This window comes from Echeneis naucrates, chromosome 10 (assembly GCF_900963305.1).
Source record: "Echeneis naucrates chromosome 10, fEcheNa1.1, whole genome shotgun sequence".
Taxonomy (NCBI): domain Eukaryota; kingdom Metazoa; phylum Chordata; class Actinopteri; order Carangiformes; family Echeneidae; genus Echeneis; species Echeneis naucrates.
Genome location: NC_042520.1, coordinates 12,699,719 through 12,716,196, shown reverse-complemented (window position 1 = coordinate 12,716,196; position 16,478 = coordinate 12,699,719). Strand labels below are relative to the sequence as shown.

General features: G+C 41.8%; 5 protein-coding genes across 5 annotated transcripts; all 5 read left to right on the top strand.

Moving 5' to 3' along the window:
* The first annotated feature begins 191 nt into the window (after positions 1-191).
* Positions 192-2,633, top strand: LOC115050445 (protocadherin alpha-8-like). The gene is made up of 2 exons (XM_029513285.1): positions 192-2,561; positions 2,622-2,633. Exons 1-2 carry the CDS (start codon positions 195-197, stop codon positions 2,631-2,633), a joined length of 2,379 nt encoding a protein of 792 aa, XP_029369145.1. The 5' UTR covers positions 192-194.
* A 314-nt stretch (positions 2,634-2,947) lies between these two features.
* On the top strand, positions 2,948-6,556 carry LOC115050444 (protocadherin alpha-3-like). The gene is made up of 2 exons (XM_029513284.1): positions 2,948-5,327; positions 6,546-6,556. The coding sequence occupies exons 1-2, from the start codon at positions 2,948-2,950 to the stop codon at positions 6,554-6,556; spliced, it is 2,391 nt and encodes a 796-aa protein (XP_029369144.1).
* An 88-nt stretch (positions 6,557-6,644) lies between these two features.
* On the top strand, positions 6,645-9,008 carry LOC115050116 (protocadherin alpha-8-like). Its single transcript, XM_029512855.1, has one exon. It carries the CDS (start codon positions 6,645-6,647, stop codon positions 9,006-9,008), a length of 2,364 nt encoding a protein of 787 aa, XP_029368715.1.
* A 641-nt stretch (positions 9,009-9,649) lies between these two features.
* Positions 9,650-12,112, top strand: LOC115050443 (protocadherin alpha-3-like). The gene has a single exon (XM_029513283.1). It carries the CDS (start codon positions 9,650-9,652, stop codon positions 12,110-12,112), a length of 2,463 nt encoding a protein of 820 aa, XP_029369143.1.
* A 1,125-nt stretch (positions 12,113-13,237) lies between these two features.
* On the top strand, positions 13,238-16,441 carry LOC115050442 (protocadherin alpha-8-like). The gene is made up of 2 exons (XM_029513282.1): positions 13,238-15,595; positions 16,427-16,441. The coding sequence occupies exons 1-2, from the start codon at positions 13,238-13,240 to the stop codon at positions 16,439-16,441; spliced, it is 2,373 nt and encodes a 790-aa protein (XP_029369142.1).
* The last annotated feature ends 37 nt before the right edge of the window (positions 16,442-16,478 follow it).

Genomic DNA, 16,478 nt, shown 5'->3' with positions numbered 1-16,478 from the left:
ATAAGGCCCTCCCCTTTGTGGGATGGCTTTTTTCCTTTTGGAATTGGGTGCACCCTTGATATTCAGCGAATATTCGCTCCATGAAAGATTTGGTTAATACACCTCTAACACCACTCATGATTTAATGCGGGTCAATTTTTCATGCGACAAACGAGCTGTTATTCTGAACCATTGGCGATTTGTTCCTCGTAATTATGGAGCAAAGGGAACAAGGAGCACCGAAAGAGCAATGGCGCTGGATTGCCTTCATTGTTTCGTTCATTTTGCTGTGGAGCAGAGCTTCGGCGCAGATCAGATATTCTATCGCCGAGGAAGTTAAAGACGGAACTGTTGTTGGGAATTTAGCGAAGGATCTGGGATTAGAGATGAAAGCACTGAAAGATAGAGGGTGCCGTATTGTTGACGGTTCAACCGAGTCATTTTTTCACGTTAACCAGGATGACGGAATATTGTATGCGGACAGAATAATTGATAGAGAGAAGATCTGTGAACGGAGCAGTGTGTGCTTGATCAACTTGAAGGCTGTTCTGGAAAACCCGCTTGAAATTCATTATGTGACAGTCGAGGTACTGGATGTGAACGACCATTCTCCCAGTTTTGCGGGCAAACAGTCACATCTCGAAATTTCAGAGTCGGCTTTACCGGGTTTGCGCCTTCAGCTGCAAGCGGCGCACGACGCCGACGTTGGTCAGCTGTCCGTACAGGAGTATAAACTCAGCCCCAATGATCATTTCCGTTTGGAAGTCAAAGATCGCGGAAAAGATGGAAAAATACCCATATTGGTTTTACTCAAGACGCTGGACAGGGAAACAAAGAAAACTCACAAATTGCTGCTCACGGCTCTTGATGGAGGCAAACCAAAAAAATCTGGTACAGTCGAACTTTTTGTTGACGTCTTAGACGTAAATGATAACATGCCCGTTTTCCCTGAAGGCCGTTACTCGGTACTTCTGGATGAAAACTCTCCAATTGGTACAACAGTTATTAGAGTAAATGCTACAGATTTAGATGAAGGATCAAATGGTGAAATTAGCTATTCATTAGGCAATAACGTCGATTACAGAATCCAAGAGCTTTTTCGTGTGGACCCAGACACAGGTGACATTATTGTGCAAGATCTTATAGACTTTGAAGTAGAAGAAAGTTACGAAGTTGATATACAGGCGTCTGATAAAGGATCAGCTCCGTTCAGGACAGACAAAAGTGTTTTGGTGAAGATAGTTGATTTAAATGACAACACCCCACAGATAGAGGTGACGTCATTTTCAAAAACAATAACAGAGGATGCAAGACTGGGAACAACTGTGGCATTAATCAGTGTTCTCGATAAAGACTCTGGTCTTAATGGCAAAGTTATCTGCTCACTGAATGAAGATGTCCCTTTTAAATTATCTCCAACAACACAGGACCACATGTATTCTATCGTAACAAAATGGCCTCTGGATAGAGAGAAACAAGACAAATATGAAGTCATAGTTATTGCAAGAGATTCTGGCTCACCATCTTTGTCCTCTGAAAAAACAGTGACAATTATCATTTCAGATGTGAATGATAACAGCCCACAGTTTTCAGTCAGCCCATACACATACTATGTTTCTGAGAACAATTCACCAGGAGATTTATTATTTTCTGTGACGGCATCAGACCGTGATTACGGCGATAATGCTCACATCTTATATCACATTTCAAGAGAAGAGGTGAAAGAGAACCCTAAACTCCATTCATTGAATCTAAACATCAACCCTGAAAATGGAGATATTATGGCACTGAAGAGTTTTGACTTTGAAACAGTGAAAACTTTCCAGTTCCACGTTGTTGCGTCAGATTCAGGAAGTCCGTCTCTGAGCAGCAACGTCACAGTGAACGTGTTCATTCTGGATCAGAACGACAACGCTCCAGTCATCCTGTATCCACTCAGCTCCAACGGTTCTGCTGAAGGTGTGGAGGAGATTCCCCGCAATGTCAACGCAGGACACTTGGTGACTAAAGTCAGAGCCTATGATGCTGATATAGGATATAACGGCTGGTTACTCTTTTCACTGCAGGAAGTTACTGCCCACAGTCTCTTTACTTTGGACCGATATACAGGACAGATCAGGACACTTCGCTCATTCACAGAGACAGACGAGGCTGAGCACAAACTGCTCATACTGGTCAAAGACAATGGGAACGTGTCACTCTCAGCAACAGCTACTGTCCTTGTCAGACTTGTGGAGCCCAAAGAGGCTTTTGCAGCTTCTGATGTGAAAAGTTCATCCAGAGCAGATGAGGATAATGATGTCACTTTTTACCTGATGATAACTTTGGCCTCAGTTTCAGCACTTTTTCTCATCAGTATCATTGTGCTGATTGCAATGCAGTGCTCCAAATCCACAGACTACACTTCTAAATATCTACAAGAGACTAACTATGATGGGACACTGTGTCACAGCATCCAGTACAGATCTGGAGACAAACGCTACATGTTAGTTGGACCCAGGATGAGTATAGGATCTACTATAGTCCCAGGCAGCCAAGCTAACACTCTAGTGCTCCCTGACAGGAGGAGGACATCTGAGGAGGTAAGTAAATATTTAAATGTTTTATGTAGACACTTTTCTAAGGATCCCGTTTATCCGCAGCCATTCAACTGAAATTGAATCACACTGAACAAACATTTAGCACGAGGAACTAGTTTAATGTTGGTCAGTGAAGGTAATAACATGTTTTATCGTACACATTCACGAGGTGGCAGTACCTTATCTTTATAATGCCTGGTAGTGTCTCCGTGTGGGATAAAGCAGTCCGCCCCGACTGCGTTCAGATTAGCAGGACAACAATTCACTGGCATGGTCGGAGTAATCGCACGATTTGTTGAAGTGAATATACGCCTTTCCATGATGGACAAAAAAATCTAGACAGGTGGAACATTGTGGACGTGTTTGGATTTGTGCATTTACATCACAATATGGAACAAAGAGGACGGGAATCATGGCGACCACGATTACTATTGCTCGACGGTTTGGTTTTGATGTTTTTCTTCACAGAAACATCAGCACAACTGAGGTATTCTATTTCCGAAGAACTCAAAGAGGGGAGTTTTGTCGGGAATATAGCGAAAGATCTGGGAATAGACCTCAATGTAATGAAGCAAAGGGGATTTCGTATTATGGCTGGATCGGGCGAACCTCTTTTTGAGGTAGATGAGAATGACGGGGTCCTTTATACGAGCCATAAAATAGACCGCGAAGAAGTGTGTAAAGAGAGCACCGTCTGTTTGATTAACCTCAAAACTGTACTGGAAAACCCGCTCGAAGTACATTATGTTGCTGTGGAGATAATGGACCTCAACGACCACTCGCCTACATTTCCAGAGAAAACAAAGAGGCTCGAGATCTCAGAGTCTGCGTTGCCTGGAGCTAAATATCAATTACAAAATGCCCAGGATCCGGATGCTGGCACAAACTCTGTCCAACAGTATAAAATCAGCCAGAATGCATACTTTCGTTTAGAGATTAAAGACCGAGGAAGAGACGGTAAAACTCCAATTTTGCAATTACAGAGACAACTAGATAGAGAGAATAAAGGTCATCATAAATTGCTATTAACGGCTGTAGATGGCGGACACCCGCCAAAAACAGGTACTGTTGAAATATACATAGATGTCCTTGATGTGAATGACAATATGCCAGTATTCACCAAAGACACATATACAGCAGTGTTACAAGAAAACGCCCCAGTGGGCACAACTGTCATCCAAGTTAATGCAACCGATTTGGACGACGGTACCAACGGAGAAGTGGTTTATTCATTTGGCAGTGATGTCAAAGGTAAAATACGAGAGCTGTTTGATATCAACTATATTACTGGTGAGATCGTCGTGAAAGGTCTTGTAGATTTCGAGGAACAAGACAGCTATGACATTGATATTCAGGCCTCTGATAAAGGAAATATTCCATTCAGAACTGACAAAAGTGTTATAATTAAAATTGGAGATTCAAACGATAATCCTCCTGAAATAGAAGTGGCATCATTGTCAAGTGCAGTTTCAGAGGACTCTAGACCAGGAACGACCGTGGCTCTTATCGGCATTTCTGATTTGGATTCTGGTATAAATGGCAAGATAATTGGCTCTCTGTCCGAAGACACCCCATTTGCATTAACCCCGTCAATACAGGATAATATGTTTGCTGTCGTCACGAAAGCACTGCTCGACAGGGAGCAGAAATCCAGATATGGCATTACAATCATCGCCAAAGACGCAGGTGAACCACCTTTAACATCCGAAAAGACGATCAGCGTGTTTGTGTCTGACACGAATGATAACAGACCAGAGTTTTCACAGAGCCCGTACACTTTCTACATTACCGAGAATAATCCAACAGGAGCCTCCGTGTTTTCTGTCAGAGCGTCCGATCGTGATGAGGGAGACAATGCGCTGATTTCATATCGTATTTTCAGGAATGCCAGTAATGAAAACAAACTGACTTCATTTCTCAGCATCAACTCTGAAACTGGAGACATTTCTGCTCTGAAGAGTTTTGACTTTGAAAGAGTGAAAACCTTCCACTTCCACGTTGTTGCGTCAGATTCAGGAAGTCCGTCTCTGAGCAGCAACGTCACAGTGAACGTGTTCATTCTGGATCAGAACGACAACGCTCCAGTCATCCTGTATCCACTCAGCTCCAACGGTTCTGCTGAAGGTGTGGAGGAGATTCCCCGCAATGTCAACGCAGGACACTTGGTGACTAAAGTCAGAGCCTATGATGCTGATATAGGATATAACGGCTGGTTACTCTTTTCACTGCAGGAAGTTACTGCCCACAGTCTCTTTACTTTGGACCGATATACAGGACAGATCAGGACACTTCGCTCATTCACAGAGACAGACGAGGCTGAGCACAAACTGCTCATACTGGTCAAAGACAATGGGAACGTGTCACTCTCAGCAACAGCTACTGTCCTTGTCAGACTTGTGGAGCCCAAAGAGGCTTTTGCAGCTTCTGATGTGAAAAGTTCATCCAGAGCAGATGAGGATAATAATGTGACTTTTTACCTGATGATAACTTTGGCCTCAGTTTCAGCACTTTTTCTCATCAGTATCATTGTGCTGATTGCAATGCAGTGCTCCAAATCCACAGACTACACTTCTAAATATCTACAAGAGACTAACTATGATGGGACACTGTGTCACAGCATCCAGTACAGATCTGGAGACAAACGCTACATGTTAGTTGGACCCAGGATGAGTATAGGATCTACTATAGTCCCAGGCAGCCAAGCTAACACACTAGTGCTCCCTGACAGGAGGAGAACATCTGAGGAGGTAAGGTGGTTTCATTCAAAAAGTGAATTGTCTTTTTGGGGTAGTCATAGTAACCACCTGTTTCCTGTTTTTATGATGTACATTTTGGTTCTGGGGGCAGGCTGAGTCACAATGTCGCTGTCCGTTGTGCTGAAACATAATTCACCTCTTGACTGTTTGTAAAGCCACCAGCTGCAGTATTAATACACTGCAGATAAGACTGTTTAAACTGTATTGATTGAAGGCTAAACATCAACTATACCTTTGCAGGTAACATTTTTCATTACTTGGTAGGTGATATTGTAAGTTTCCTTGTGTGTGCCTGGTAAATTAGGAATTTTTATTGTTAATATATGGCTTTATAGTGACATTCCTTTCAGTTGACAGCATTTAGTGCTTATATAGTCCACTACTTTTTAAATGTTTCAGTGAACTCTTTCATAATATCACTTACTTCATGCAGGGATTTAGGATTCTTTTTGTATTTCTGCTATTTATACTTTAGCATTCAGGCAATCATTGAAATTTGCATGAGTATACAAAAAGTGTTGTTTCAGTTTGATACTTGTGCCTGTTCAATACTTAACTTAGCCATAACAATTAAAATACGAAAAGGAAAGCTCTTGTATTCTGTTGTATAACAACTACAGTATGTTTTTTTAAAAATCTTTCTAAAACCAGATCGACACCATTTAACCTGAAGAGATGGGGAAATCTAATCAAATCGATTGAAAATTATTTGTATAGCATCAAATCATAACAAAGTTACATTAAGGCACTTTGTACATAGAACAGGTCTCGACTAAACTCTTTATGCACAATGCAATCATTGAAATGGTTCATAAGCCAAAACATGTTACAATTGCTTGTCATTGGTACTTGAAGAGTTTGTTTTTGGTTGCTGAGAATTATGTCATATTTTGACACAATAAGTAAATTTGCAGATCAATAATCATCAACAATTGATTTTAAATATCCACACAATCACCGCAACGTGCTTTGAAGGAAGCCTGTGTAATTTCCTCCACAAGCTTTGCTCGGAGGTTAGCAATGGTTAAAGATAATCTACCACACACCTGATGTGTAGAACATCTTACAAACATGTAGTTAGAAATAAAAACGCGTGGTGTCAGTGTAATGTAAAGTGTCGGCGGTGTCAGCGCTTGTCTTCATTGCTGTTTGGTTCCACCTCTTAAAAAACGTTCTCACTTCGGCACTGAGACCGCTGGTGACTGTGCTTATTCTCTTATTCCCGTTATAGATGGAGAATGAATGAGTTTATTTAGGAAACTGTCAGGTTCCGTGTTTATAAGGTAGTCACGAGCTTTCTGGTGGATGACTGAAGCGTTCGGTTTTCACGATGGAACAAAGAAGACGCGAGCGAGGACGGTCGCGCGGATATTTGGCTGGATCCGTGGTTGCTGTGCTTTTGTGGAGTCTGGCCTCGGCGCAGTTAAGATATTCAGTTCCTGAGGAGGTTACTGAAGGAACTGTGGTTGGACACATCGCTAAGGATCTGGGCTTAGATAAAAGCACGCTGAAAGACAGGAAGTATCGGATTGTTTCCAGCGGCACTGATCCCCTTTTCCGTGTAGACCAGAACGATGGCATCCTCTATGTGAGCCGGAAGATTGACAGAGAAGAGGTTTGTCCGCAGAGCAGTACGTGTTTAATGAATGTAAAAACGGTTCTGGAAAATCCGCTGGAGGTTCATTATGTCGGAGTGGAGGTGCTGGACATAAACGATCATTCTCCCAGTTTCCCAGAGAAAACAAAGAGGTTAGAGATTTCTGAAAACGTTTTTCCGGGAGCTCGATTTCAGCTAAAACCAGCAAGTGATCCAGACAGTGGTCATTTTTCTGTTCAACAATATAAAATCAGCCAAAATGATCACTTCAGATTGGAGGTTAAGGATAAAGGAGATGATGGAAAGACACCAATATTAGTCATTAAAAAAGCTTTAGACCGAGAATCCGCAGCGAGCCATTCTTTAGTACTAACCGCAGTGGATGGTGGGAAACCTCCAAAATCCGGCAACATGAATATTCTAATAAATGTTTTGGACATTAATGATAACGCTCCTGTCTTCACTAGAGATTATTCTGCGATGCTCGATGAAAACGCACCAGTAGGAACAACAGTCATTCAAGTGAATGCAACAGATTTAGATGAAGGACCAAATGGAGATGTTGTTTACTCTTTCAGCAGCAGTATGAGTCAGAATATTTTAAATCTATTTGATATCAATCCATCAACAGGTGAGATAACCGTTACAGGTTTAATTGACTATGAGAAGAAGGACAGATATGAAATTGAAGTTGAAGCATCTGATAAAGGTTTTGCTCCTTTAACAACAGAAAAAGGTGTGATTATCAAAATAGCTGACATGAATGACAATGCACCTGAGATTGAAGTCACCTCATTTTCCAGCTCCATCCCTGAGGACTCCAGACCTGGAACTACAGTTGCCCTTATCAGTGTCAATGACTTGGACTCTGGTCTTAATGGGAAAGTTATTTGCTCCGTAGGTGAGGATGTTCCTTTTGCTTTATCGCCCTCCATACAAGATAAAATGTATTCATTAGTGACCAAATCTGCCCTGGACAGAGAGAAACAGTCACATTATGACATAACAATAACTGCAAAAGACGCTGGTCAGCCTCCATTGTCCTCAGAAAAGACAGTCAGTGTGGTGGTGTCAGATGTGAATGACAACAGTCCAGAGTTTTCACTCAGTCCCTACACTTTCTATGTCACTGAAGCTAATGAGCCTGGAGCCTCTGTGTTTTCAGTTCAAGCTTTTGATCGGGATGAGAATGAGAATGCACACATTTCCTACCATATTCTCAGAAACGGACATGACGATAATAAACTGACTTCATTTCTCAGCATAAACTCTGAAACTGGAGACATTTCTGCTCTGAAGAGTTTTGACTTTGAAACAGTGAAAACCTTCCAGTTCCACGTTGTTGCGTCAGATTCAGGAAGTCCGTCTCTGAGCAGCAACGTCACAGTGAACGTGTTCATTCTGGATCAGAACGACAACGCTCCAGTCATCCTGTATCCACTCAGCTCCAACGGTTCTGCTGAAGGTGTGGAGGAGATTCCCCGCAATGTCAACGCAGGACACTTGGTGACTAAAGTCAGAGCCTATGATGTTGATATAGGATATAACGGCTGGTTACTCTTTTCACTGCAGGAAGTTACTGCCCACAGTCTCTTTACTTTGGACCGATATACAGGACAGATCAGGACACTTCGCTCATTCACAGAGACAGACGAGGCTGAGCACAAACTGCTCATACTGGTCAAAGACAATGGGAACGTGTCACTCTCAGCAACAGCTACTGTCCTTGTCAGACTTGTGGAGCCCAAAGAGGCTTTTGCAGCTTCTGATGTGAAAAGTTCATCCAGAGCAGATGAGGATAATAATGTGACTTTTTACCTGATGATAACTTTGGCCTCAGTTTCAGCACTTTTTCTCATCAGTATCATTGTGCTGATTGCAATGCAGTGCTCCAAATCCACAGACTACACTTCTAAATATCTACAAGAGACTAACTATGATGGGACACTGTGTCACAGCATCCAGTACAGATCTGGAGACAAACGCTACATGTTAGTTGGACCCAGGATGAGTATAGGATCTACTATAGTCCCAGGCAGCCAAGCTAACACACTAGTGCTCCCTGACAAGAGGAGGACATCTGAGGAGGTAAGGTGATTTTGCATGTATGTTTTCTGAAAGATATGTTTTAAGGCGCGTTCCAAGTAAACGTGTGATTTCAAAAGACGATTTATTTTTACGGAACGAAGCCTTCAACTCACACTGTCCATGGTGCTGATCATGTACAATTATTTTGGGGACGCCACGTATTCTGTGCTGTTCGTTAGTAACCACTCGATGAAACATTTTTTCTTCGTTGACATTCCATCACATTTAACACATTTCATTGAGAAAAAAAAAAACTTAGGGAAATAAAAATACACTATCTTCCCCAGTCAACGGAAAAGCAGAAATTTCTTTATCTGACGCCACAAAAATGCGTTTACATTACTGTTCGGGATTGTAAAATGTTAACGTTGATATTAGGACACTGCAGCATGTGTAGATAACTCTTTCAACGCTTGGTGTCAGTAAAGTTAGGCGAGTCTGTGCATTACGCAGCTCTTTACATCACGAGCTTTATTTCATTCAAGTCCAGCATTTGTCTGAAACGGTATACTTGAACATCGCGACGGGGCTGTTTTATTTCCAGCAGTTGCTGTTAAAACAGAGACCGGTCATCGTTCGGGACCGTGACGAGCAAAACGTCTTTAACAAAAACACATTTTAAACGGACGATTATTTCTCGTTGTTAAATCATGGAACAAAGAGGATGCAACGCCTGGGGAGTACGACTGTGTTGGGTTGCCTTGTTGCTTGGTCTGGATGTTTTATGGATTGGAGCTTTTGCACAGATCAAGTACTCGATATCAGAGGAGGTTGAAGATGGAACCGTTGTCGGAAATACAGCTAAGGATTTGGGTCTAGATAAAAGTGCGCTCAAAAACAGAGGATATCGCATCGTAACGAGCTCAGCCGAGCCCCCGTTTCAAGTCAGTCAAATTGATGGAATCCTGTATGTAAAGGGAAGAATAGACAGGGAGGAGATTTGCGGACGGACCAGTCCATGTTTGATCCAAATGAAAGCCGTGCTGGAAAATCCGCTCGAAATTCATTACGTGACCGTGGAAATACTTGATATAAATGACCATTCGCCTGTTTTTCCAGAGAAAGAGAAAAGACTTGAGATTTCCGAGTCGGCTCTAGCAGGAGCAAGATTTCAACTACAAGCTGCGCGCGACCCTGATGTAGGCCAGTTTTCCATTCAGCAGTATAAACTCAGCCATACCGACTATTTTAAAATAGAAGTCAAGGATAGAGGTGAAGACCTTAAAGTACCATTTCTAGTTCTACAGAGGCAGTTGGACAGAGAGACGGCCGGGAAACATAAACTACGTCTCACAGCAATAGATGGAGGAAAACCGGTGAGGTCTGGCAACATAGAAATCATTGTGGATGTGCTTGATGTTAATGACAACTCGCCCGTGTTTGCTAAAGACGTGTACTCGGCCACATTACAGGAAAACGTCCCCGCGGGTACTGTAGTGATTCAAGTAAATGCAACCGATTTGGACCAGGATGCAAACGGAGAAATAATTTATTCCTTTGGAAACGAAGTCGACCCTAAACTAATGGATCTATTTACTGTAGATTCACACACAGGAGAAGTTCAAGTCAAAGGTCAGATAGATTTCGAGAAAAGTAAAAGCTTTGAAATTGACATTCAGGCATCCGATAAAGGACCAGTTCCTCTTAAAACTGACAAAAGTGTAATAATAACTGTTATTGATGTGAATGATAATGCCCCCGAGATAGAAGTGACATCATTTTCTAGCTTGATCAAGGAAGATTCAAAAATAGGAACTACAGTGGCCTTGATTAGTGTCAGTGATTTAGACTCTGGAATCAATGGTAGGGTCATTTGCACAATTAGCGAAGATGCCCCCTTTACTTTATTTCCATCCTTACAAGAAAACATGTATGCTGTAGTAACCAAATCCCAGCTAGACAGAGAAACTATTTCTCAATATGATATCACAATTGTTGCAAAAGATGCAGGTGTCCCAATTTTTTCAACTGAAAAGACTATACAAATCTTTATATCAGATGTAAATGACAACAATCCTGAATTTTCTTCAAGCCCTTACACATTTTACGTCACTGAGAACAACAAACCCGGAGTCTCCGTATTTTCAGTGAAAGCAACTGATCCTGATGAAAGTGACAATGCCCTTATTTTCTACCAGCTTTTAAGAGATGGAAGCGGCGATAGACTGTCTTCTTTTCTCAGCATCAACTCTGAAACTGGGGACATTTCTGCTCTGAAAAGTTTTGACTTTGAAACAGTGAAAACTTTCCAGTTCCACGTTGTTGCGTCAGATTCAGGAAGTCCGTCTCTGAGCAGCAACGTCACAGTGAACGTGTTCATTCTGGATCAGAATGACAACGCTCCAGTCATCCTGTATCCACTCAGCTCCAACGGTTCTGCTGAAGGTGTGGAGGAGATTCCCCGCAATGTCAACGCAGGACACTTGGTGACTAAAGTCAGAGCCTATGATGCTGATATAGGATATAACGGCTGGTTACTCTTTTCACTGCAGGAAGTTACTGCCCACAGTCTCTTTACTTTGGACCGATATACAGGACAGATCAGGACACTTCGCTCATTCACAGAGACAGACGAGGCTGAGCACAAACTGCTCATACTGGTCAAAGACAATGGGAACGTGTCACTCTCAGCAACAGCTACTGTCCTTGTCAGACTTGTGGAGCCCAAAGAGGCTTTTGCAGCTTCTGATGTGAAAAGTTCATCCAGAGCAGATGAGGATAATAATGTGACTTTTTACCTGATGATAACTTTGGCCTCAGTTTCAACACTTTTTCTCATCAGTATCATTGTGCTGATTGCAATGCAGTGCTCCAAATCCACAGACTACACTTCTAAATATCTACAAGAGACTAACTATGATGGGACACTGTGTCACAGCATCCAGTACAGATCTGGAGACAAACGCTACATGTTAGTTGGACCCAGGATGAGTATAGGATCTACTATAGTCCCAGGCAGCCAAGCTAACACACTAGTGCTCCCTGACAGGAGGAGGACATCTGAGGAGGTAAGGTGGTTTCATTCAAAAAGTGAATTGTCTTTTTGGGGTAGTCATAGTAACCACCTGTTTCCTGTTTTTATGATGTACATTTTGGCTCTGGGGGCCGGCTGAGTCACAATGTCGCTGTCCGTTGTGCTGAAACATAAATCACCTCTTGACTGTTTGTAAAGCCACCAGCTGCAGTATTAATACACTGCAGGTGAGACTGTTTAAACTGTATTGATTGAAGGCTAAACATCAACTATACCTTTGCAGGTAACATTTTTCATTACTTGGCAGGTGACATTGTAAGTTTCCTTGGGTGTGCCTGGTAATTACAAATTTGTATCAATTTGTGGCTTGAGTATGACTTCGTAATTTAGGTGGGCAGCATTCATTGTTCTTGTAGTCTGTTACTTTGCAAAAATCTCCATCAACTCTTCCATAATATCTCTGAGTTAATGGAAGGGTCGGACATTTTCTTTGTGCTACTACTATTTGAACTTTTGCATTCAGTCAATCATTGAAATTTGAGTAAGAGTGAATTAAAACATTTACTTCAGTTTGATGCTTGTGCCTGGTGGATAACAAAATAAGTTACAGATTTCTATATGATGAAAAGGAAAGCTGTGATAATCTGTAGAATTAAAACTACTGAATGATGGAGTGAAAAATGCTTCTTAAACCAGTTCAGCACTATTTAACTTGAAGAGATAAAAATGCAATAATTGAAATGTTACATAAACTGCAACCTGTAGCACTTGCTGTCATTGGTACTTACAGGGTTTGTTTTTGGTTTCTGAAAAATATTCATGTTTTGACAAAATAAGTAAATTCGCAAATCAATCATCACCAACGAATATTGTAATATCCACACAATCACCGCAAAGTGTTTTAAAGGAGGCCTGTGTCATTTTGTTTACACTCTGTGCTCGGAGGTTAGCAATGGTTAAAGATAATCTACCACACACCTGATGTGTAGAACATCTTACAAAAATGTGTAGTTAGAAATAATAACGCGTGGTGTCAGTGTAATGTAAAGTGTCGGCGGTGTCAGCGCTTGGCTTCATTGCTGTTTGGTTCCACCTCTTAAAAAACATTCTCACTTCGGCACTGAGACCGCTGGTGACTGTGCTTATTCTCTTATTCCCGTTATAGAAGGAGAATGAATGAGTTTATTTAGGAAACTGTCAGGTTCCGTGTTTATAAGGTAGTCACGATCTTTCTGGTGGATGACCGAAGCGTTCGGTTTTCACGATGGAACAAAGAAGACGCGAGCGAGGACGGTCGCGCGGATATTTGGCTGGATCCGTGGTTGCTGTGCTTTTGTGGAGTCTGGCCTCGGCGCAGTTAAGATATTCAGTTCCTGAGGAGGTTACTGAAGGAACTGTGGTTGGACACATCGCTAAGGATCTGGGCTTAGATAAAAGCACGCTGAAAGACAGGAAGTATCGGATTGTTTCCAGCGGCACTGATCCCCTTTTCCGTGTAGACCAGAACGATGGCATCCTCTATGTGAGCCGGAAGATTGACAGAGAAGAGGTTTGTCCGCAGAGCAGTACGTGTTTAATGAATGTAAAAACGGTTCTGGAAAATCCGCTGGAGGTTCATTATGTCGGAGTGGAGGTGCTGGACATAAACGATCATTCTCCCAGTTTCCCAGAGAAAACAAAGAGGTTAGAGATTTCTGAAAACGTTCTGCCCGGAGTACGTATTCAGCTACAAGCCTCACGTGATCCAGACAGTGGTCATTTTTCTGTTCAACAATATAAAATTAGCGACAATGATCACTTCCGTTTGGAAGTTAAGGACAAAGGAGATGATGGTAAAATACCTATACTGGTTATTAAAAAGTCTTTAGACCGAGAATCTGCAGCGAGCCATTCTTTAGTACTAACCGCAGTGGATGGTGGGAAACCTCCAAAATCCGGCAACATGAACATTTTAATAAATGTTCTAGATGTGAATGATAACGCTCCTGTTTTCCATCAAGACGTTTATTCTGTGATGCTCAATGAGAACGCACCGGTAGGAACAACAGTCATACAAGTGAATGCAACAGATTTAGATGAAGGACCAAATGGTGATTTAATTTATTCGTTTACCGATAGTATCAATCAAAAGTTATTGAAACTTTTTGATATAAATTCGTCAACAGGCGAAATTACTGTAAAAGGATTGATAGACTATGAGCAAAAGGACAAATATGAAATTGAAATTCGTTCATCTGATAAAGGTCTTGCTCCACTGGCTACAGAAAAAAGTGTAATTATCAAAATAGCTGACATGAATGACAATGCACCTGAGATTGAAGTCACCTCATTTTCCAGCTCCATCCCTGAGGACTCCAGACCTGGAACTACAGTTGCCCTTATCAGTGTCAATGACTTGGACTCTGGTCTTAATGGGAAAGTTATTTGCTCCGTAGGTGAGGATGTTCCTTTTGCTTTATCACCATCCGTAGAAGATAAAATGTATTCATTAGTGACCAAATCTGCCCTGGACAGAGAGAAACAGTCACATTATGACATAACAATAACTGCAAAAGACGCTGGTCAGCCTCCATTGTCCTCAGAAAAGACAGTCAGTGTGGTGGTGTCAGATGTGAATGACAACAGTCCAGAGTTTTCACTCAGTCCCTACACTTTCTATGTCACTGAAGCTAATGAGCCTGGAGCCTCTGTGTTTTCAGTTCAAGCTTTTGATCGGGATGAGAATGAGAATGCACACATTTCCTACCATATTCTCAGAAACAGACATGACGAAAATAAACTGACTTCATTTCTCAACATAAACTCTGAAACTGGAGACATTTCTGCTCTGAAGAGTTTTGACTTTGAGACAGTGAAAACCTTCCAGTTCCACGTTGTTGCGTCAGATTCAGGAAGTCCGTCTCTGAGCAGCAACGTCACAGTGAACGTGTTCATTCTGGATCAGAACGACAACGCTCCAGTCATCCTGTATCCACTCAGCTCCAACGGTTCTGCTGAAGGTGTGGAGGAGATTCCCCGCAATGTCAACGCAGGACACTTGGTGACTAAAGTCAGAGCCTATGATGCTGATATAGGATATAACGGCTGGTTACTCTTTTCACTGCAGGAAGTTACTGCCCACAGTCTCTTTACTTTGGACCGATATACAGGACAGATCAGGACACTTCGCTCATTCACAGAGACAGACGAGGCTGAGCACAAACTGCTCATACTGGTCAAAGACAATGGGAACGTGTCACTCTCAGCAACAGCTACTGTCCTTGTCAGACTTGTGGAGCCCAAAGAGGCTTTTGCAGCTTCTGATGTGAAAAGTTCATCCAGAGCAGATGAGGATAATAATGTGACTTTTTACCTGATGATAACTTTGGCCTCAGTTTCAGCACTTTTTCTCATCAGCATCATTGTGCTGATTGCAATGCAGTGCTCCAAATCCACAGACTACACTTCTAAATATCTACAAGAGACCAACTATGATGGGACACTGTGTCACAGCATCCAGTACAGATCTGGAGACAAACGCTACATGTTAGTTGGACCCAGGATGAGTATAGGATCTACTATAGTCCCAGGCAGCCAAGCTAACACTCTCGTGCTCCCTGACAGGAGGAGAACATCTGAGGAGGTAAGGTGGTTTAAACTGTATTGTTGGGTGGTTAAACACCAATTATGTCTTCTCAGGTAACATTTTTCATTACATGGCAATATGTTGCGTTCCTTGAGTGTGCCTGGTAATCATGATTTTCTATCATTAATGTGTGGCTTGGGTATGAGTTACCAATTTAGGCTGGCAGTATTTATTGCTTTGTTGTTTTTTTTTTAAACGTACTTTGCAAATATCTCCATCAACTCTCCCATAATATCTTTGACTTCATGGAGGGATTTGACATTATGTTTGTGCTATTTGTTCTTTTTGGGTTGATCAGTGATATTTGCAAGAGATCTATGAAAAGATTTATTTACATTCTTGTACTTGTGCACGGTCAATACTTATCTACAACCACAAAGGTTGAATTTGAAAGTTCTTACAATGTGGGGGATTAAAAATACATTATTTAGGTGGAAAAGTCTTCCTTGAACATTCGTTCACATTCATTGGTGATTGAGAGGTTTGTCTTTGATTTTTGAAAAAATAATCTGTGTTGTCAAGGTCATTTAATTCGGGCATGAAAAATGGATGTTGTAATATCCACACAATCACCTCAATGTGTAATTTTGTTTCCACGCTGTGTTCGTTGGTTAGCAATGGTTAAAGATAATCTACCACACACCTGATGTGTAGAACATCTTACAAACGTGTAGTTAGAAATAAAAACGCGTGGTGTCAGTGTAATGTAAAGTGTCGGCGGTGTCAGCGCTTGTCTTCATTGCTGTTTGGTTCCACCTCTTAAAAAACATTCTCACTTCGGCACTGAGACCGCTGGTGACTGTGCTTATTCTCTTATTCCCGTTATAGAAGGAAAATGAATGAGTTTATTTAGGAAACTGTCAGGTTCCGTGTGTATAAG